General features: G+C 49.7%; 1 protein-coding gene across 6 annotated transcripts; it reads right to left on the bottom strand.

Moving 5' to 3' along the window:
* Nucleotides 1-1105: 1105 nt before the first annotated feature.
* Nucleotides 1106-21969, bottom strand: LOC108929192 (probable palmitoyltransferase ZDHHC14). Of its 6 annotated transcripts, none has more exons than XM_029253229.1 (9): nt 20623-21969; nt 11157-11323; nt 6867-7025; nt 6290-6427; nt 5073-5121; nt 3838-3940; nt 3626-3735; nt 3430-3532; nt 1106-1818 (listed from the first exon to the last, which is right to left on the bottom strand). In XM_029253229.1, the coding sequence occupies exons 1-9, from the start codon at nt 20865-20867 to the stop codon at nt 1450-1452; spliced, it is 1443 nt and encodes a 480-aa protein (XP_029109062.1). In that variant the 5' UTR covers nt 20868-21969; the 3' UTR covers nt 1106-1449. The 6 variants fall into 6 exon arrangements, 5 of the variants coding, with proteins under 5 accessions (XP_029109062.1, XP_029109072.1, XP_029109078.1 ...); XM_029253239.1 differs by lacking the exon at nt 20623-21969 and adding an exon at nt 13787-13985; XM_029253245.1 differs by lacking the exon at nt 20623-21969 and adding an exon at nt 11415-11599.
* Between the last annotated feature and the right edge of the window lie 82 nt (nt 21970-22051).

Here is a 22051-nt window from a genome sequence, read left to right on the forward strand (position 1 = left end):
TCTAACCTGTGTGATGAAGCAATAGTCTATATTGTATCATGCATTAATAGGTATTAATATGTGTATGTATGTATAGATAGGTGCACACTAATGTTTCTCTGATCCCCTGAATAAAATGAAAAGATAGATGTCCTTTGTCCTTAAGTATTGGATTGTTTTGTTGTTGGACTAAAGTGTCTATTCTGAAAATATGGTAAGTGGCTGTAAGTCCCTGGTTCTTCTGAAAACATACTTTTTGAAATGTGTACTACAAGAGCACAGGCAATGTTCACTGAGTTTTGGACAAGTGCATCATCTAATGTTAGGAGTAGGGGTTATTTAAGGAAAGGGTGATTTTTAAATGAAAGATTTTACTGTGTTGCTAATTAACATACACAATACTGGGTTTTGCTGGATTAATGTTTATTTCCCAGGCCTGGATTGTCTGCTCTCCAAACAGCAGAGGGTGCTGAATACTCTGCTATAAACCAAAATGCTCATTAAGACACATCTCCATCTACCAGTCCAGAGAGAAGTTTCCATCAAAAACTTATACCCAGAAGTTATTTGCAGGCATTTGAAGTACATTGACCACACGCAGAAAACTGAGCCAACATGGCTTGGAGGATGCAGTCTTTTTGAAGTGTGTTCATTCTGCTTCAAGATGTTTCCTTATGGGGAGCTGGAAGGAATGGTTTGGTTGGTTGTTTGCAAACACAAATCAGCTTAACGTGTGACCAATGGAAGGTGCCTGCAGGTACATCACAGCAGGAGAACTCTGTGTTTAACATGAGCTGAAGGAAGCATCCAGATCATAGAGGAAATATTTTTCCAGCCATACTAATATACCGTGGGATCCTTTCCTTAGTTCACAGCAACCAGTGGAAGGTAGAAAGATAGAGTGGCACATACAAAGTTGTAATTTTATTAATGTACACAAAAAGTAAAAAAGAAATGGCACACCACAATATTGTATTTTAAACAAAACATCCTCTGAATTATATGCAAACACCACACAGTAACTTACACATGCTACTGTTTTTTTTTTCCCCCCCCCCTTTTTTGGGGGGGAATCCAAAAAAAAAAAAAAAAAAAGTCAGTTGCCATGTCAGCTGGCAATCAAGGTCCATTAATAGAAAAATAAAAGTCAGACCAAAAAAAAAAAAAAACTGAAAAAATGGTGCCTACTGGTCAGGCCTTAGTGTCTTTGGCTGCCACCAGTACAAAGTTTGGTGTTTCTCTGCATGGCTTCAGTTGTTTCTTCCCCCTTCATTGCTTTCCAAGATGAGGTGCGGGGGCTGCATTGTATTTATGCAGCTGTTAAAGGCTAAAAGCCTAGCGGCAGTTCCACGCGGTGCCCCAGGAAAAGGGAACAAGAACTGGATCCAGTTCTGGCTGCTTGTGGAGCAGCACCCTTAAGAGGAACACTGGAAGTCTGAGATGATGGAGAAAAGGTGAGACCATGGGTGGTCACACAGAGCTGAGCTTAACAAGACCTCTCACCGAGTCCTGGTGCAGGGAGTCCTGGCTGGCAGGGTCATACAGCGGGTTTCCATGCCCAAGGCTTGGGGGCGACGACACCTCGTCGGAGGCCCGCCACCGGAAGAGGCTCTTCTCCTGATCCCGCCGGACCAGCGCCTCCGCTTCCCAGGTTGCGTTTGGCACGGGGCCGGGCGGAGTATGCTGGGCTGCCGGCAGGGAGGCGCAGGGACCCCCCAGCGAGGGCTTGCCCGACAGGGAGTGCCCGCCGCTCACAGTAATGAGCTCGTTGTGGAGGAGGGGGGTGGCGGCGGCCTGCAAAACGAATTTGGTGCTCTGAATGCACTGGTCTTGGTCACACTAAAGCGGGAAGACAGACACGGGAAGGGTGAGGCGGGGCATGGGCATCGGAGGCAGGCGGACGGACACAAACACGGAGGACGGACGTGAGCGTTGGTACGGACAGGTGGGTGTGTGTACGCAACACCAGTCATTAGTCCAGGTCAAAGAAAGAAGCAAAAAATAAAAAAAGAATAAGGGACAAAAAAGAGGGTTGGTGGAGTGGAGGAAGAGAAAGAGGAAGAAGAGATGTTACCACATCACAGTACACAATCACAACACACCGCACAAGCATCTAAGGGGGAAGGAGCTTAAAGTCATAAATCCACTTTTAAACCAAATGTTTCCTAATGTGTCACATATTAAAGTTGTACGGCATGAAAAAGCTGGACCCATTCAGCCTAAAATTAAGTGACACTTTAACTGCGTGTTGGAAGATTGGCAGCAGGGCACCGCAGAAAAATAAATCTTTTACAGAAGATGATCGTTCAAATGCAGAATATTCTGCTCTTGCAGTTGACAAACTAAACCACTGTTTGTTTCCAGCTTGATTAGGGTGCTGTGATGTTTGACCTGTTTTTTTTTTTTTTTTTTTTTTTACCATGCCAGCAGCTAGGCTCAGTAAGGAGATGCGCTACAGCATGAGCAGGAGGGATGCAAAGGGGTTTCAGCCAATGTGAGCGTTTCCACATGTATACAAGAACAAAGTCAGAAATGATATGCCGAATAAGGAAAAAACTGTACCGTGTCAGGTATCTTCACAGTTGGACTGGAAATGTCAAGTAGCACTATGAAGGGAACCTCTATCAATCTAACTGCATGTACCGTCGACAATAAAAAAGCGGTAATATCAAAGTAAAATGAAATAAAGACGACAGCGAAAAACAGCTGCACGTCATGCCGACGGCTGAAGGAGTTCCTCGTTCTTGGTCTGCTTGCACGTTCCCGATTTATGGTTCACGTTCCGTCACAACGCCTATTGCTCTGCGTGCTGCACCGCGGTAAATACACCTGTTAATGTGATTCGCTTTCACGGAGAGACCTTTTTGTACAGACGTAATGAGTCGGCAATTTCATCTCCACTACATTTATCCAGCTGTATTAGACGCCATTTGGCTTCGGGCCATTAAGCATTTTTTTTTTTTTTTTTGTTCTGCATTTCTCTAAAAGAACTTTTTATTTTTGTACGCAGAGCGATTAAACAAGAAAGCAGATGGGCTCAGCGTCACGGCACATGAAGACAGAGCGAAGACCTGAATGAAAACCACGGTGTCTGAGAGCGAGCGCCGTGAAGACCAAGTGGCCGCGGTGCATGCTGGGATAGCGGAGACGGGAGCCTTTTGCTCTAATGCGGCGAGAGTCACGCTCCGCGGGAGCTCGACGGTCACAGTGCTCACGACTGCACTTCCGCGTCAGAAGCCGCTTTGACTACATGTGGGGGGTTTTAAAGGAGGAGAGCATTTACAGACACGGGCGCGCCTTACCGCAAGCTGCTGTGTGTGCGCGCGCGCGCGCGTGCGTGCGTGTGTGTGTGCGTGCATGCGTGTGCGTGTCCACCGGACCGACCCCTCCAACAGCTCCGTTCCGGCGCGCGATGCCTCGGAGAGCGACGCGGGTGGCCGGAAATCCTACCATGCGGGTTCGCGGCTGGGAAGACACGTACGCCGAAGTCCCGTTGGAGCGAGGGCTGGGCCGGGCGGCGTCCGGCCGGACGAAGCCCCGTCTGTCGATGAGGCTGCGGGGAAGACGCAGAGGCTGCCGTCAGGGTTCTGCAGCGCCGCGTTCGTGCCTGCGCCATTTCCGCCGGCCCCGCGCCACGGCGACTGACCTGGGCGGAAGCGGCCCGCACAGAGCGGCGCAACAGTTGGCGACGATGCTGCCGTAGCTGTAAGGGTTGTAGTTCTCCTTGCCCCTCTTCGATGACCAGGATCCCTTAATCTGCATCGGGGTTACAGTGCTTTGAAGGAGTACTCTGCCCTTTTTTCTTTTTTTAAATTAAAAACACTACCCGTATAGAAATTTGGGGGGGCCGGTACTCACGTCTTCGTTCGTGGTCTGATTGGAGCCGATTAAGTACGTATGGAAGCCGGAGAGACCCACTATGGACCACACAGAGAAGAAGCACACAACCACCTCCAGGACGGTATCCAGTCAGTTAAGGTACTGCAGAAGGCTGTGGAGGCCAACGATGGCAGAGACACACAAACCGCCCCCGGTCACTACGGCACGGGCCGACCTCAACGATCCGCACGGCGCGGATCGTTTCCTCTCGAGGAGGAGCCCACGCCGTACGACTACCAGCAACGTTCCGCTTTGAGCGGCGAGTCAGCCTGCCGATATACGCAAATGATGTTCAGCGACTGAACCGAACTGTGGTAAAAGGTGATGCGGTGTTGACAGGCTGGGTCTTGTGACAGGGTGATGATTTCCAGGTAGCCCCTCTCCTGGCCACACCATCCAGCTGGGATCAGCTGGTGGAGTGGAAGAGCAGGTCCGAAGAGCTAAAGGTGATGTGTGTGTGTGTGTGTCTCTCTCTCACTCACTCACACACACACACACACACACACACACACACACACACACACACACACACACACACACAGTCCCACTCTCATCTCTGTGACACAGTCCTCTCCCCTTTACCTCCTCCTTCTCGAAGAAAAACCATTCGCACTACGGTCTCGATGACTTTCAGCCCCATTTCCTCCCGTCGTCCCAGAGAACGGATGCGGCTTCACGTGTGACGGGGCTGTAAACTATGCCTGACGGACGCGTGGCCGGCGGTGACGAACAGCAGGGCGCAGTTAATGCGTACGCCATCCCGCAGCCGTTCGCGACGCACGAAAATTAAATCACGTCGTTTCCCTAAACTCACGCAGTATGAATTTGTAAGTATGTACGCTTGAATGTATCCGCCTTGTGGGTATACTTCCGTAAAAGAACACGGAAAACCCAGCCAGAGTGTCCGTGGGTGGCACGGCTGAAAAAGAAAAGCTTTTATATAGAGCGAACAAACTGCCTCGACCGCGTCGCCGTCGGAGAGGATTTCTGCTGAACAAACTGAAATTATATTAATATTTTAAAATACTAAATGAAACATAAGCAAGGAAACCCGCTGCGAAGCAAGGTGTTATTTGGGCCCGGTGCCCTCCCACACAGGGGGTCCGGCTGCTCGTTGCGTGCAGAAACGCAGCAGCGTACGTGCCTTGCGTTCACTCATTCGCTCACACGCACATTAATGTACACATTTACACACGCTTGCGATGAAAAGATATCTGGCAGGGCTGTCTTTGAGCGCGCTGAGGAAGCCCGTCTGGCTGGACCCTGCGGGAAACACACACAGGTTATCAAGGACGTGACAGCGAGGACGACTGCAAAATCATACATCGCGTTAATATGCAGAATCTCTTCCCAGAAACAGGAGCGGATACAAGAGAAAGCACTTAATGTCTGGCCCCCGACGGCTAGCCTCCCGACCCACAGATCCTTTCGGATGCTCGTCTTTACATAACATTGCAACAAAGCTCCATCTACGACAGCGACGTGGGGAGAAGCGCCGATTGGAGCGACGCCGGAGACGCGTCCGCGTTCTGCCGGAGTTCTGCCTGGACGGGCGAGTCATTCTCTCTGTAGGTGTCAGAGTGCTAGTGGCAGCGCTCTGCTGTGGGGGACGGTGGTGCCCAGTGCAGAGAGCTGGGGGAGCTGATAAAAAGATGTCCTCAGCCAGCAGTGAGCTTCAGGGTCTTTAGTTCACAGAATAACAGTCGTGTGGTTTTATTACCGTGGTATTCGCCTCTAAGGAAACACGCAGAGAGACCGAAAACGAGCGCGCCGCTGCCGACACTTCCTCAGATCGTCTCCCAGTCGCACGTCGATTAAAAGGAGACACGCAGGAAAACTTAGGCCCGGTAGAGACCCTCTCATCTGCTCCTGGGACTCATTCGTTGCCACTCGAACCCAGGGCAACTGGGAAAGGAGTCCTTCGGCAGGAGCTCAGAACCGACTGCTGGCGAAGATCTGCCGTTGGGGGAAAAGTGCCACTGCAGCCATTAGCGGCCCGTGTGTCCAGGAAACGCACGTATCGCCGTCCTTCGAGGAGGAGCAGTGGTCTCGTTGCCTTCTGCTACGGCTAATGAGCGGTACGGCGGCACGGTGGCACAGCGGGGTTCGTATCCCGCTCAGTCTGCGTGCAATTTGCAAGGTCTTTCTGCGTTTGCGCGGGTCACCTCCCGACGCTCCCGTTTCCTCCCACACTCCAAAGGCACAGGTTTCGGGTGCAAATCCCAGTTGCGTGCATGTGTGTGTGTGTGTGTGTGTGTGTGTGTGTGTGTGTTCTATTGCAGTGTACCTAGCACTGAAATTCACATGGCATAAAGGAGTCACCAAAGTGCAAGTCAATAAAACATAACCCTTTGGAACAAAAGCCTCTACCGTCAACCACTAGGTGGGAAAACAAAAATGCAGCCCGGTGCCCCGTTTCACATTTACTCACTGAGGATGACGTGCGTGACGACAAAGGCGAAAATGAAGACCGTGAGGAGGGACAGCGAGAGGATGAACAGGTAGAAGAAGCGGTAGTTCCTCCTGCCCACACAGTTGCCCACCCAGGGGCAATGGTGGTCAAACCTCTCTGCGAAGGGGAGAGAAAGGGGACGCGGCTGTGAGGGGCCGCAACCGAGGTCCAGCGGCCGCGCGACCGAGTTCGGGCCCTCTCTTCCCCAGCGTGCCGATTCCTAGCTCTCAAGAGGAGCGGAACGAGCAGCGTGAGTAAGAGCGGCGAAACGGAGGTGAAAACGAGCGTGGTGGACGAGTGAAGGAAAGAGCTCCCGACACAGGAACAGGGAGGAACATCTGGGGGTGCGAGGCCGAACGGCTCGCAAATCCAGCTGCTCCTCCCGCTGTGGAGGACACACCCTCTCGAAGAGCAGCTCCCGGCGCGCGCGAGTAAGGACACGACACGCCTGACGCAGGTAGAGCACGCACCCTAAAGCGGACCCACCTGAAGCGCACGCGTGCGTACCGTATGACCGCGCACGCGCAGCTCGCCGGGGGCTCGGCGCACCACTCACCCACACAGTTGTCGCAAAGGCTGCAGTGAGAGGCACGCGGCGGTCGGAAGATCTTGCAAGTGAAGCAGTACTTGAGCTTCACCGTCTGCCCGTTGATGATCACCTCTCTGGTGCGCGGGGGAGGGCGGTAGCCCCCCTGACCCGGTCCGTTGGCAACGTCTACGGAAACAACGGACGATGATCGCTTCGCCTTCGGCTTATAAATTTCACATTTCTCGAGATCGCTCGAGGTACGCGTCCAAGTCCATATATTTCACACAGTGCAGGATGGTGAGTAAAACCAGGGAAAAGAGAACTGCAGCGTTTCCAAGACACCAGGGACCAGCAGAGCTCGACCTAGATGCTTTGAGTCATCAACTAAAAGAAGCACATTTGCTGTTTGGAACCATGCTGTAGTCAGAGAGATGTCCAAACCAGATGATGTTTCGCCATCCCTACAGCTGTCACATGTGTGGGGCAATCAACACTGTGTGTGTGTGTGTGTGTGTGTGTGTGTGTGTGTGAGCCATCAAACAAGATTGCTCCAAAAATATTGTAATTCTGAGGGCTCATGGGTGTGTGTTTATGCTCGGTGTGTGTGTGTGTGTACGCACAAATTTGTTCACACAAAGAAACAGTACTTGTAACAAAGCTGATGTCAGGTACATGGGTATCCATGGTAACTAAGCCCACACATTTCAGCGCAGTATTAAACGAGAGCACTTATTGACTCTCCTCTATTTATCTGCCGTAATCCTTCACTCCTCCTCACAAGCATATCCCAGCATGCACCCCCCCCCCCGGTCCCTGCACAACACGGCATAAGACTACGAAACGTCACCGATGGAGTGTGCAAGTATTCCAGACCACGCCAAGCAGGGCGCTCTCCGAAACGAACTCGTTTAATCAGAACGACTGGATGGCTGTTGCACTGGGGGTTAAGTTAACAAGCGCCGAGCGTCGCCCCGGTGCCGATAATCGCGGGGCTACAACCTCGACGCAGCCTGGAGCTTGAGGGCCTGACCTGTCCCTGGGACTGCTGTCTACAAAGATCTGGACTAGAAGGTCATGGGGAGCAGACAGCGAGGGACTTCACCTCACTGCCTTCAGTAATGTGGGCAGTTGCTCCACGGAGCAGAGCATCTCTCTCTCTCTCTCACACACACACACACACACACACACACACACACACACACACACACACACCACTGTGATCAGGCATGGACAGCAATTACATTCCAGTTCTCCCTGCAGTTGCCATTAGTTTGCATAGAGCTTTCACTCCTCACGGTACACTGCCAACGTGACCCTGTTCAAGACTCGGCGAGATGCAGCAGCCCCACCCCCCCCGCAGGCTCTTCCCCCGAAGTCCAAATAAACTCGTGTATTTAATTTTTAAAAAAATTCCAATAATGCTCCCCTGTGATCCAGATCGCCTCTTGAAGCAGGATACACGTCTTCCGGGAAGCCGCAGCGCGGGCGCGCACCAACGCGGTCCGAAGAGGCTGGCAAGACCAGCGACGTCACCACAAGAGCAAAGGTCCGAGAAGCGCGCGCGACCCCCAGGGACAATTCTTTCATAACGTTCGAATAGGGCACCGCGAATGAATCGCCCTCCGTGAAAGACAGGAGGCCGCAGTAGAGGGCACGGAGGAGGGGAGGTTAAGGAGAGATTTGTGCGTGAGTGAAAACATTTTGGTTTGTCCTTCATTGAAGAGACTCATTGCGCTGCCTTGTCTCCTAAATGGCCAACAAGTCAAAGAGCAAACTTAAGTTGTAAGCAGAATCCAAACCTTTAAAATAAACAAATGAATAAAATGATAATAATTCACCTGTTTGACGGTGAACATTTAGCGCTGCTGTCGACTGAACAAAGTTTTTTAATTCATTTATCATTCTTTTGTAAAATTTATGCTATGGAGTAGTAGCTTATCAAGTGGAATTCATCAGGGAACCAAGGTATAATTTAAAAAAAAGAAAAAAAAAAAAAAAAAAAAAAAAAAAAAAAAAAAAAAAAAAAACCTCACACCACATTTTCATTTTCAGAACCGCTTGTCCCATCCGGGGTCGCGGGGAACCAGAGCCTACCCGGTAACAGAGGGCGTAAGGGCGGAGGGGGAGGGGACACACCCAGGACGGGACGCCAGTCCGCCGCAAGGCACCCCAAGCGGGACTCGAACCCCAGACCCACCCGAGAGCAGGACCGTGGCCCAACCCACTGCACCACCGCACCCCCTGGGAATCTTCAATGTTGCTGAAATTTTTTGTAGCCTTCCCCAGATATGTGCCTTGACACAATCATGTTTCTAATATCTGCAGGCAATTGTTTTGACCTAATGCCATGGATTTTGCTGATACACATCATCAGCTGTGGGACCTTGTATAGACAGGTGTGTGCCTTTCCAAATCATGTCCAATGGTAAATTCAATTTATTGGACAAACTCACACCCACAAGTTGAATTGAGATCAACACAAAGTAGGATTTTTTTAAAAAAAAAAAAAAAAAAAAAAAAAAAAAAAAAAAAAGTGCGCATATTACACATACAAAAAAAACCCCCCCCAAAAAACAGCACGCTCTTCCTCAAACGCCACCATCGGGAAACACGAAACCTTCGATTGCTGCCTCGCCATCCTGCACCGGTACAGCAAGGTCAGGAAAGTGGTGCTGGAAATTTTACCACACTGACATGGAGGAACACTACTGGAGCTCATAGGACATCCCCTAAATTCTTTTCTGCGAGCATCTAAATACTCATGTAACAAAACAAAAAAAAAAAAAAAAAAAAACGATGCCAACTGGTGCCAACGAAGCAAAACCGCATGGCTGACAACGGAAAGACCGAGCCGGCGATACGGGAGGTTCCAGGACTCCATCAGCGTCGCCGATTTTCTCCCTGTATCAGCCGGACCCACGTGAGGAAACGACCAGCAAAAGCACTGAAGCGGTGCAAGGAGAGCAAGGAGAGCAGGGAGGGACAGTTCTGTTTCCACATTCACGTTCCAGATGCGGACCGACCTCAGAACACGGCTATTAAACGCTAAAGGTAAGAACAGACCCCATCTGTCCCGCGGAGCGTAGCTGGGAAATCACCGAGCTGCCGCCCATTAAAAATCTCCCTTCCAGTCTGACTCCTGGAAGCATATGGCCATATTTAGTGTGACTTTCTGAGAAGTCGTCGTCATTATGTGATTAACCGCTCTGCATGACGTGTTTCGGAGGCCGCGTCTCTAAACAAACACGGCTCATGGGTCTTCAAACTCTCGGACTGTAAAAACAAAGTAAACACACACACGCAGAGTGAGAGTACCCCGGGAGGAAAGAGCTTGCAGGTGTTTAAACAATGTAATATACCTCAGCAAGCTACATATAAACTGAAGCATCTACGCACGTCATCCAGTCTGCGTGCTTTTAAATATGTGCTGTTGCTTAAAGAAATTTTGCCGCCTTCTTTGCAAGATCTAAAGGTACGTTTATTCATTTAGTTGATGCCGTTCTCCAAAGCCACTTGCAGCGTTAAGCTACTTAAAACTATTTACCCATTCGTGATGACGATGACTTAACCGTTCAGCCGAGGCCGACTTTCGGTCGCTTTATGGATCATCGTTCTCCATGCTTTACAATTTTTGACCATGTCTTTTAATGCCCATTTATACAGCTGGGTAATTTTACTGGAGCAAATCAGGGTTAAGTACTTTTTACTCACTAGGTAAGGTAGGGAAGGGAGCGGCTCTAAGGACTACATTACCAGCTGTCCAGACCTTCTATATCATATCATGTCATGTCATTTTATAACTAACACACACACCATCTGAAACCGCTTAGCCCATGTAGGGTCGTTGAGGGGAGCCAGAGCCTAACCCGGGAACACAGGGCATAAGGCTGGAAGGGACACACCCAGGATGGGACGGCAGTCCGTCACAAGGCACCCCAAGCGGGACTCACCGGAGAGCAGGACCCAGTCAAACCCACTGTGCCACCACACCCCCTATAACCAACTCAGAGTGAAACAATTTGCTTTAGAAACTGCGCAACCCAACACGTTACACAGCATCATGTCTGCACACAAGTGATAATCATGTACAACCAATGGATGCTACCTGGGATTGCAAACCTTGACTAATTTTTCCAGCTGCCTCCCAAGCCATGAGAAGCATGCATTTCCACACATTCGATCTCATTTGAGAGCAAAGGGTCACGGGAAGGAAAGCTCTTTCATCAACTTAATCCGGACCATTTCAGTTGAACGTCCAGCTCCACATACAGAGGAACCCCAACAACAAATAGCAGCGGGTGATGGGAGAAGACGTACCTTCACCGATCTGCCTCTCCAGGTGGGCCGCCTCATCGGGTGTGGCACGGGGCAGTACGCCGGGATCGCTGAAGCTCGCCCTGAACAGCATGCCCATCACAAAGACGAAGAGGACCCCTCCGATAGCTGGGATGGCTGGAGTCAGATTGGTGGCCAGGAACGGGCAGCTGTGGGAAGAGGGAGAGGAGCGTGGTGGCACATGTGACATGGCGTCTGCTCGCCATTCAAAACACAGAACTTAGAGGAAACATGACAGACCTTCTATATACTGCATGATGTTCAAACTGCACAGGGCAAGAGACGCCTGTGATCATATACCGATGTCCTGTAGCTCTTCCCGAAGAGCCGTCCCAGAGAGAGCTCCACTGTGAACTGAGTTTTGGGCTGTGTGGGACTTTGCAGTTTTTACAGCTTACATGTAATTATGAGACATGGTGTGTGTGTGTGTGTGTGTGTCTGGGGCCAGGTATCACAAAGACTTGAGCGATGCTCATCTTCCCTTCAGGTGAAGGATTGTCAAAGTTCATACAAAGACCATAACAGTAGTGTAAAATGACACATTGCACATTTCACTGCTGACTTCATTGCATACACACTGACCCCCGGTAACGTCTAAATGGGCCACTGCATGAGCAGAGTGGATAGGAAAATCCAGCCCTGTGACACTAACATCTCCAAATGGTGCAAAGCTCTGCAGGACTGATGAAAAGATCACCCTCCAGCAGGAGGCCTGAGACACAAATCGGTGCCGGAGAAGAGGAGAGATATGAACCTAAAAAAATTAAATAAATAAAATAAATGCAAGGCAGCCCCTGTGTTCAGTGCTGCACCGGCTGCTGATCTCAGTCAGTCCTGAAAGGGCATGCTGTACAAGACCCCTCTTGAAGCGACCAAGGAGAAAACACCAGCAGTACACCTCCTGCAGTACTCCCCGAATACCCATCTATTCAGCCACAGATCAAACAGCTAAACACACAATTAGCGTGCACCATAGTGTAACGACCTGCGTTACCGCGACTTTGAGTGGGAAACTCATTTATTGTAAATAGTTGCATTATGGGAAATGTGAATAAAGCGTGCAACCACTGGGGGGACTTAAAGGCAAAATAAAGGAGTGTCTGTGTTTGGAAATGGGGAAAAAGCCAGGGGATGCTAAGGAGGCTGGGGAAGTTGGATTGAGGCACAGGTCCTTGAGGAAAGGGGGTCCTTGGACTGAGAATGTTATTTCCCTGTGTTCTAATAAAATGTTCGTTATGAACGCTGCCTGTGTATCCTTCTTCGCCCCAGACAAACCCAGGGCACTGTGCACCACAATAGTTCTCCTCCTTTGATGGTATAGATGTTGCTGAGCACAGCTCTTGTTAACCGGTCATGTAAATTTATGATACAGAAGCTTTGCCGTGAGACATCACCCATGTACGATGGTATCTGGGATCACAGTCTTTTTCTAACATCCTCTAATCACCGCTAATATCAATGTGTCCATTTGCCATGTGGGCTTTGGGCCTTTGGAACCCTAAACCCTCTTGGTGCGATCATTCATTTTCTATAATACTTTAATGGGACACAACACTGATCAGTGGTTTCGCTGGCGGATGGATGGATGACACCTGTTTTGTGGACCCTCCGAGCGTAACCTAACTGCTCCGGCCCATCCAGAGCAAGGCAGGGTTCCGGCGCGAGTCGGGGGCCTCGCACACGTCGTCATTACTGCCCTGCTTTCCACCTCCTCCTGTAGTGACACACGCAGGCACACAAAAGCCCAGAAGTGGGACAGCTGTGAAGTCTCCCCTTGTTGCCATGGAGATGTGAACACGGTATGCGTGGAGACTGAGGAAATGGTTGCCAAGGCAACAGGGTGTACGCGTGTAACAAGTTTTGAACTTCGGAGCAGGGAATATCATGAGCAGTACTTGCTTTCTGTGGTCCTGAGACCTACTGAGGAATGCTTTGGAAACACAAATAGCAGTGTTTGGACAGCGTAGTCTGCCGCCGCTCGTCCTGGAGCCACGCTAATTCAGGCGAACGGCAGGCTAGATCGTACCCCGCAAGAGCTCTGCCGTAAAGCTCAGTCACAAGCAATGCTTTCCATGCTTTGAGACAAAGAGGACCCCCACCTAAATGTACTGCAGCACAACATCGTGCAGCAGCTCCATCACCGGCTCTCGACCTACAGGACTGTACCGCCTTACCTAGACAGCTGCCATAAAATACTTATTCGGAAACATGACCTGCAGAGCAATAAAGGAAGGTAAACAGATAGATGGAAACGGGGAAGCGTGTGTAAATTCAAGGTCGGCAGCAAGTTTGATCACCACATATGGCCCCGCTGACCGTAAACTGGGCTTTTTAAATCAGCCAGTAGCAAAATTTTTTTTAGTTTTATTCTACGGTATTGTAGCCAGTGTGACCACAACAACCGTACAAACAGTAAGAGATGCAGAAATGGAGGTTCCACCTCATCACAGAGGCATTTAAATCTCTCCACAAATCATCACCTGGTTATGTGCCCCCTTACACACACAAATCAACGCTTGTGCTGGCCCAGTTGAGATTCTGTGAACATCAAGATAAACAAATCCAATTAAATTATAAATGAATCTATACAAGTCTTGGGCTAAACAAATTACCGGCTGGAAAATTTGCATGCGTCCTTATTCCAGGAACCTGCCACAGATCCCATCCCTGCCATGTGGTTCACTTGGAAGAGCTGCTTGTTCTCATCCTTAATAGATGCCATAAGATCCCTAGTTCATGTGCTTCTCCATATTCATCTTGAGCCTCTTGGAATTTGAACAAAATGTCAAAACATGAGTCAATGCATTCCGTTAAAACAATGTCCTTTGTATAAAAAAAGCATGGTATATTATCACCCACTTATTCTGTTTTTTTTTTTTTTTTTTTTTTAAATTTAGGTTGCCACCTCGCTTCACTAGACACCTCCTGTTTTCTGAATGTCTGTGGGAAAGAGGCAAATGATAGGAATGTTGGTATCTTGTGTGCCAAGGCTGGGAAAAGGGAGACAGGGAATGGGGTGGGGGCGGGAGGACGCCGGGGTCCTGAGAAACTTAGCTCAGCTGCCAAATGTTGTCCTGAGCCAAGTATGGGTCACTCTGGGCTCTGAGCTGTGGGGGTCCACTCTTAGCCATGTCACGGGCTCAAAAGAGCCAACTCTTTGGGACATCGCAAAAACTCAAGAGCAGCGAGAAGAAAGTTCTCCGTCGTTCGGACTAAGCGATGACCGTGCTTCAGCTCTGCAGCACCAGGTAAACACATCTTGAAGTTCTAGGACAGCGAGTTCTGCAAAACCCTGCGTGCGTCTGCGTGCATGTCTATTTGTCCGTGGAAAGTCTGCACGCTTGACCGGTCCCACACAACTTCAAAAGCTGAATCAAGTGAGCTCTCGTGCTTCTGCAGGATCCAGCCTTCAGCAGTGCTGAGGAACCAACCTGTCAATGAGACCAAAGGACAATGGAGATGCTGACAGAGCACTATTGCATCACCACTTAATAAAACTGCCTTCTCCGGGACATGTGTGCATGTTGCGGTCGATCGCAGACAAAGCAGAACAACAGAAACATTCGATAAAAGCGCGATCGGCCATCGGCTTTGCGCGCCGTGTTGCCGGGTAAGGCTGCAGCTCGCCGCGACCTCGCTCGAGAAAAGCGGTTCTTGACGATGGATGGATGGGTGGCGTGACGAACGGCCGTGACAGTTTCGCACGCTGGAAGTATTTGCGTGGCAATAATTCCCATCGGGGCCGAATGCAAAAATGACGAACTGCAGCTGTAGCGCAAACAATGTTTAGCGCGCAGCTTCGGTTCTGCATCACACAAACGCTCGTCTGTCACGAGGGTCACTGCGGGACAACAGCCGGGTGAACCTCTACTCCTAGCAACAGCAGCGGCGAACTGCGCATTTAGAGCGGGATCCAAAGGGTCGCCAATCGTGGCCGAATCCGGGAGGCTCTGGGATCATGCATCTTTCAAAAGGCGAGGTTTTATTTAGAAGTTCTACGTAGCGCATGAAACTTTTAAAAGACGTAGGAATCGGAACCGCAGATTATTTCTTTCGCGTCGCATAAGGGAGTAGAGATGGCTTAAGCGAAATATAATCCCCAGCAGTGCCAACGTAACCCTCCATAAGGGTTGTAGCTCATACTGTCGTAGGTCTCGCGTATGAAGCTTTACGATAATCTGAGATTTGCTGGAACTTGTGGGGAGAATCTGCAAAATAACAAACATAAACCTCAAAAATGGCCCCGTCCCAGAGAACTGCACAGAGGCCGCAAGTCCCACCTACTTTGGACAATGAAAGTCAAAACGTTATTAAAATGGAAGAGCGCGTACAAGTTCTGGCTTGACACTGACAGTTGCCAACAGACACGAAGCAAAGCGTAGAGATCCCGCGGTTGCTGAAGACTCTCTCAACGAAGAGGCAGAGAAGCACGTCAAAGAAGCCCAAGCTCTTTTGAGGCTAAAAATACGGAACGCTTAAACACACCTCGAGAACTCGGCTGCTTCCGGACACCTCTCAGAATCTCAAAGCTGATCCAGGAGATTTATGACAGCGGATGGTGCGTTGTTCCGCAGGCTAATTCTCCACCTGACTGCCTCTAGGTCAGGAACAAGAGCACGGTGGCGACGGGCTCTATCCCATCCGTCCCCGCTCAGCCTACGGAAGGGGACGGACGGGCAGCGGGAACGAGGGAGCGGAAAGGCTCCTCCCGAACGCTGTTGTGCACAAAGGAGGAGTGCGGAAAGATATTTACCGCACCACCACAAGTCCGCAAACAGAGCGTCCTCCACGGAACTCCGAAACGTCGTCACGGTAACACGTCACGGCCCCGACTCAGCAGAACTTGAGCTGCGTGAGATGAAAGCAGAATGTGAAAAACGGTCTTATGTAATTCTGGAGGTAAATATATCCCATCTGAGAAAATAAACAAGAACAGAAAGGCGCCTCTTTCCCGCGGCCGTCCTGTCTCACGGCACGTCACAACTCGCGCGCGCTGCCTCGGAGACCCCGCGCATCTTAGCCGCCCCACACGGCCGAACGAGGCTCCGGTGCGTGCTACTTGTCCGACCGCTGCCGCCTCGAGAGAAGATGCGGACGACGACATGGCGACGTCTCCCAGGACGCATCCCTGAGACCGGGGAAAGACCTCAAGCCTCCTCCCCACAGACATGACGGTGTCCTCAGAAGCCTTTATCCGTCAAGTACGCAGCAGATCTCAGCTCTTAGAGGGTTTCTGGACCGTTAAATGATAAGTGGCGTCCCTTAATGGACACTGCCTGTCATTCTGCACTCGCACAATTTTCTCCCCAATCAGAAGTACCTAAAAAGAGCTGCAAAGTTCTAGCTGCGGTGAGACCCGAAGCCACTCGTTCAGCGCCGTTCCCACTTCTCTGGCTCAGACCTTTCCAGAGGAACAGGAAAACAGCACCTCAAACCTACCAAAAAGCGTTAGGGAACGCAAACCCGCAGAGAGGCCGAAAGACAGCGCTCTCCGTCGATGAGTCCTCACTCAGGCGCACGCCGCACAGCCCGCAAGGACCAGCTGCGGTCCCCCAGCCGCGGTTCCCCAGCCTCGGGCGCGGTCATCTCGGGAAAAAGGGCGTCTAGCCAGAACGGCATCGTGGGCGACTCCGCTATTGTGAAACAACCTTCGAAGTGAGAATTTTTAATGGTCTCTTCTAATATTTTCACCCCCGCAGCTGGAAACTGATGGAGAAATTCAAGCGGTAAAAAAAACGGGAGCACCCGAAGGCCCACGAGAGTCAGCAGCACCTGAAATCTAATGTGCCGAGACACCCGCCGTTGCATTTAATGCGCGCAAAACACGAGCTGCAGAATTACAGCTGCAATCCAAAGTGTGGCAAAATGAAACTCATTAGAAACCGCAAACTCCTTGCAGCAAATTTCCATCTTGATAAGTGTGAGAGACAAAGACCAGGGATAAGTAGCTGCGAGGCAGAGATCCACAGAAAGAACGCAGCCCACGCCCAGCGGAGGGACTCATCACCACCGTGCCTTCCACGCCGGCGGCGTGACGGCCGGCGAAGGGCTCCGAGGGCACAGATCACCTGAACTAAATGCGGAGAGCCCGAAGGACAGGCCTCTTGCATCCGGACATCGCGTAGAGGACGGGTCTTCGCCTTGCAACTCTTTATACTTTGCATTTGAATTCGCGTTACTTAAGATCACTACCGGAAAGCCAAAACGGAAGAAGTCTGAACTACCTGCTCCGCGAATCAGCGCTCAAACACATCCAACGCATCCGTGCGCGAGGTCGGATGCCCGGCAACCCCGACGACCAGCTATTCCCCGACACCCAGGTGCACGAACGCTCAGCAGCTGCCGGGCACGTAAACGCCGGGGGCTCCCGTTCCCTCCCCGCGTCCCCAATATCAACCATTGCCGTGCGCAGCTCTGTGCGAAACGCACTTCTTCAGCGTGTCAAAGGAAACAACTTCACCGCAATCCCCCTCCTCACGCTGCTCATCGGGCGAGACGCAGCGCCTTCGATTTCCCTTATACTGACACAAGGAGCGCAGGAAGCCCGAGTTCAGCAGAGGAGGAAGCATCGAAGAGCCACACGAGGTAAATACAGAAGGCGAGGACTAAAATAAGCATCACGCTTGCTGGTGAGACCCAAGGTGCTGTTTCTCAGCTCTGCAACAAAAAGAGGCAGACTTTGAACGTTTGTTAAGATCTCTCATTTTAACACAATATAAAACTGACATGTGAATTGCAAGACTGGCACGACAAATTTTAATATCCATTGTAAAACTGTCCTCACACAGTTTTAAAAAAAAAAAAAAAAAAAAGACAATCCTACTTCTTTGCCTCCCCCTTGCAGTAAGGTAGCACAGAAAAAAAAAAAAAAAAAAGAGCAATCAATATGACACGCCAAGGAAAGACTTCTTTGACTGAGTGGGAGGAAAAACATGAAATGTTCTTGGTCATATGCATTGACAAGCAATCTGCTCATTGTTATAGCAGATAAGAATGGGCCACTGCATCTCACACAACAGTCTGCGTGGAACGTCATGAGCTCAGTTTCCACCGCGATCTCGAAAGACGCGCACCTTCGACATGAAAGCATACATCTAGTACACAGCATGTGACCTCATACTGTAATCCACTGAGATGAGACCAAAACACCGCACACATCAGAAGCGCTGTCCCACTTAAACAAACTAGAATTCGTTCAACAAAAAGCCTGCGGCAGTATGAGGTTCTATGTCGAGACTTTTATGGCTGATTTATCACAAGAGTGATCAAGTCCTGGTTCTTAATGCAACGCAGTCTATTTTCGAAAAGCATCGTAACCCACCAAACACCCGTTTTCCATGGTCTGATGAAGGCATATATGCAACGATGTGAGAATACCTGGTATATCATTCAGCTTGACTACATAGTATGTCTTCCTTTAAACTATCAGGTCATCCAGCATTCATCTGTATCACCATGGCAACTAATGAGCGCAACAAACAGCAACTACGCCACCAATTAATTACTACATCAGTCAATGGATGCTGTACAGGCTACACTTGGTTTAATAAAAGCAGCACTTTAACTTATTGTGCATGTAATGAAATATCCAGGCAGCCAATAACTTTCAGAACCGATCTCCTTCACCCCCCAGGCACGAAAGCCGAGCAACTCAAATGGAGGGAAATGACGGAAGGAAAATCAAGTTTTTTGGCCTGCTGACCCCAAAGAGCATTACTGAATATCTTCAGTTCCATGTCAGAAATCTCCAAAACACAGTAATCCCTGAAGATGTAGCAAGAGAGCTGGGAAATCAAGTTTCCATGTAAACACACTTGCCTGTGTCAGAGTATTTTTGTATCTTAAACTGAAATAAATTAACTTCACTTGAACAAACCAATGCTTTTCCAACCGGAAACAGAAAAGAAAATAAGCAGCAATTGCATAAGTAGTTATTTTTGTGCATAATTAAAATGTAGTTCACATTCAAAACTATTTAATTAAAAAAAAAAAAAACTTCTAGTGAGATATTTTTACTGCAGTATTTGACATTACCCATGTTGTGATGTCACACTGTTTAAGCAAACAAAAACAACTGGGCTGAGATATCTGAAGCGACTTCATAACTTGCACGTGGTAAAAAAGGCTAGAGGTTTCTTCTCGGCACCTTTACACTGTCAGTCACAAACACATTAAGACACGAACCTTTAACCGCTGGTGCTTGGCACGTCCATAATCACTAACAGAGGATAAGGGGAGGGTTTGGGCAAGAAGCAACTTGAGATTCGTGCTCCTGTGCTCACCTGTGGGCTGCGGCTTCACTCGCAAGCTCCTTTCTAAATAAAGAGAGACCAGCAGCATTTGACCCAAACGAGAAACGCAGGTCTATGTGGACCGCGCGCTCCTCCTCGCCCCCGTATGTCATGTGCACGACTGATATTTAGCACTTCCTCTCAACATGCTGCCCTATTTAGCAAACCTGTCTGTGTCTCCACTGGGGTGTAGCATCTCCAGTCCATGAAGGTTGAGATGTCTGTTAGTGTGAGTCCCAGCAAGGGTACTACTAAGTGATTCTTTGGAATCTATTTCCACCAGAAGTTCAAATCCTGGAAAAGGCTTTGATATTATACCCATCATAAAAGTATTTAACCCACATAGGCTGGAGGGGACACACCCCGGACGGGATGCCACTCTGTCGCAAGGCACCCCAAGCAGGACCCGAACCCCAGACCCACCACACAGCAGGCCCAGGCCAAACTCGTTGCGCCACTGCCCCCCTGGGAATATTAAGTATTTAACCTTAATATTCAACTCATGCATAGACGGAATTTATAATTTAGGACTAAAGTTACAGGTAATAAAGAAAACAAGGAAAACTGCTCTGAGCAGCACATGCATCCCATGGGTATCAAAAAATGCCCTTTTTTACTCAATGTTTCATTTGGAAAAAAACATGGTCATTGAATAAAATAGTTATAAATCTCATTCAATTTCAGGTGAAGTATCTCCTGCAACATTCGCTCCTCTGTTCAACTGAATTTCTTCTTCACTTATGTTAGATATTGCAACAATTTTAGATTACAGTACAAAAAATTCTACATAAATCTTATGGATGGCAACTCAAACGGCAAGTTAAAGAACCAAACACTTCATGACCATCAGATCTTTGCCCTAAACGCGGCCGCAAGGAGCGGGAAGAAGAAATTCAAACGACGAAAACTGACCAGTTGCAAAGGACAGATGTTCACCATTCAACCCCATGTGGCCACATGGGTCAAACTTCAGTTGACAAAAATACTAACATTGATCTAACAAAGCAAATCAGATTCGGGTAACTCCTGAAATATACCTTTATTCCCGTTTCTAGAGAGCCACCCTTAGAAACAACACATAAAGGACGACATTGAGTATTAACTTCACTAGGTTCACTGAAGGAAAATAAATACAACTGTTTTAAATAGGCACTTACTCAAAAGCAAAAAAGAGTCCGCTGGTGACTACAATGAGGACCATGGTAAGGTAGAAGACACCGGTCTGTTTGGCCATCATGATTCTCCCGTTGCAGTAAAACTTGTTCCGGCCCGGAAAGGTCTCCCACTTTCTCCGCCGGGGGACCCTCTTGGTATGTTCGGCGTCCATGGGCGAGGAGGCGACAACGCTGATCTCACTGTACTGGCACTCTCTCATGGGCTCGGTGACCCCCAGGCCCAGCATTCCTCAGTCAGTCAGTCAGTCAACAAACCAAACAATCAATCAATCACTGAGGCACCCACCCATTGAGCCATCCAGTCCACCAATGTATCAGTCAGTCCATCAGTCAGTCAATCACAGTCAGTCAGTCAGTCAGTCACCCCTTGACAAGTCACAGAAAAGCAGCAGATCTGTTTGTTCGTTCCTCTTGCAGGTGATGAAGCACGAAGCGAACAGACTACAGAAGCTGCTCGAGAAGTGTGTGTGTGTGTAAAGACTGGTCTGGAGAGAAGGGAGCTGCCCGTGCAGAGAGATGGACGGGTTCGGCTGCGCCGAAAGAAACGAGGACTGAAAACGCCGGGGTGCTACTGTGGGTGTCGCGCGCGGCTGCACGGGGTTTCCAAAAAATCAGCGCGATGAAAGTCGTTAGGAGCAAGACACGCAAACTGCCGGCGCATCTAACTGACAGTCAGTGACTGAGAGAGGGGATCCGGAGACTACGGACGGGAGAGGAGAAGTTCGTCATGTTCCACACGGACCCCGAGCGCTCCCCGACATGAGCTTCGTCCTTCGCGCTTCCCTCCGCAGGACCCCTTCCTTCCTTGGCTGGGCTTGGCGGATTTAGCCCCGCCGGCGTCTCCCCCGCACCTCCGTTACCCCGGCGTGTTACGGGCAGGGCTTAAAAACAAGCACATCATTTTCACATCGCAGGGAAACGGGGGGAAAATCATGTGCGCATCGCTGTGAGGAGGAAAAACAGAGCTTCACTTATCATGTGTTGACGACGGAGTACGAGTAGCTCGACATCATTGATTGATTCACATCGACATCCCCCGACCAGTCAGTCAAAACGACGGATGCGCTGCTCATTAAGCTCTTTCCCACAAAGTAGACAGAATCAATCCACAGTAAAGCGAAACACCCAGTGCTGGAAGGCAGTCGGTGGTCTATCTGAATGACACGTTTTATTGTGCCGAAGACGGAAAAGTTTGCAGGTCCCGCCGACACCACCTAAAGACAACGGAGCGAGCGCGTCTTTGTCCTTATCGCTCTGGGGGCGAAATGCCAACAGTGCCGCGACGACACCTTGCAACCTTCGAGTCGTTACAGCTCATTGCTGCGCTCCGGGTCGCGCGTAGAGCTATGGGGAATTGAGTCCTCTATGCGTTACGACTTTGGCAATATCGAACGCCAAGCACACAGTAGAA

The sequence above is a fragment of the Scleropages formosus genome, chromosome 1 (assembly GCF_900964775.1).
Source record: "Scleropages formosus chromosome 1, fSclFor1.1, whole genome shotgun sequence".
Taxonomy (NCBI): Eukaryota; Metazoa; Chordata; class Actinopteri; order Osteoglossiformes; family Osteoglossidae; genus Scleropages; species Scleropages formosus.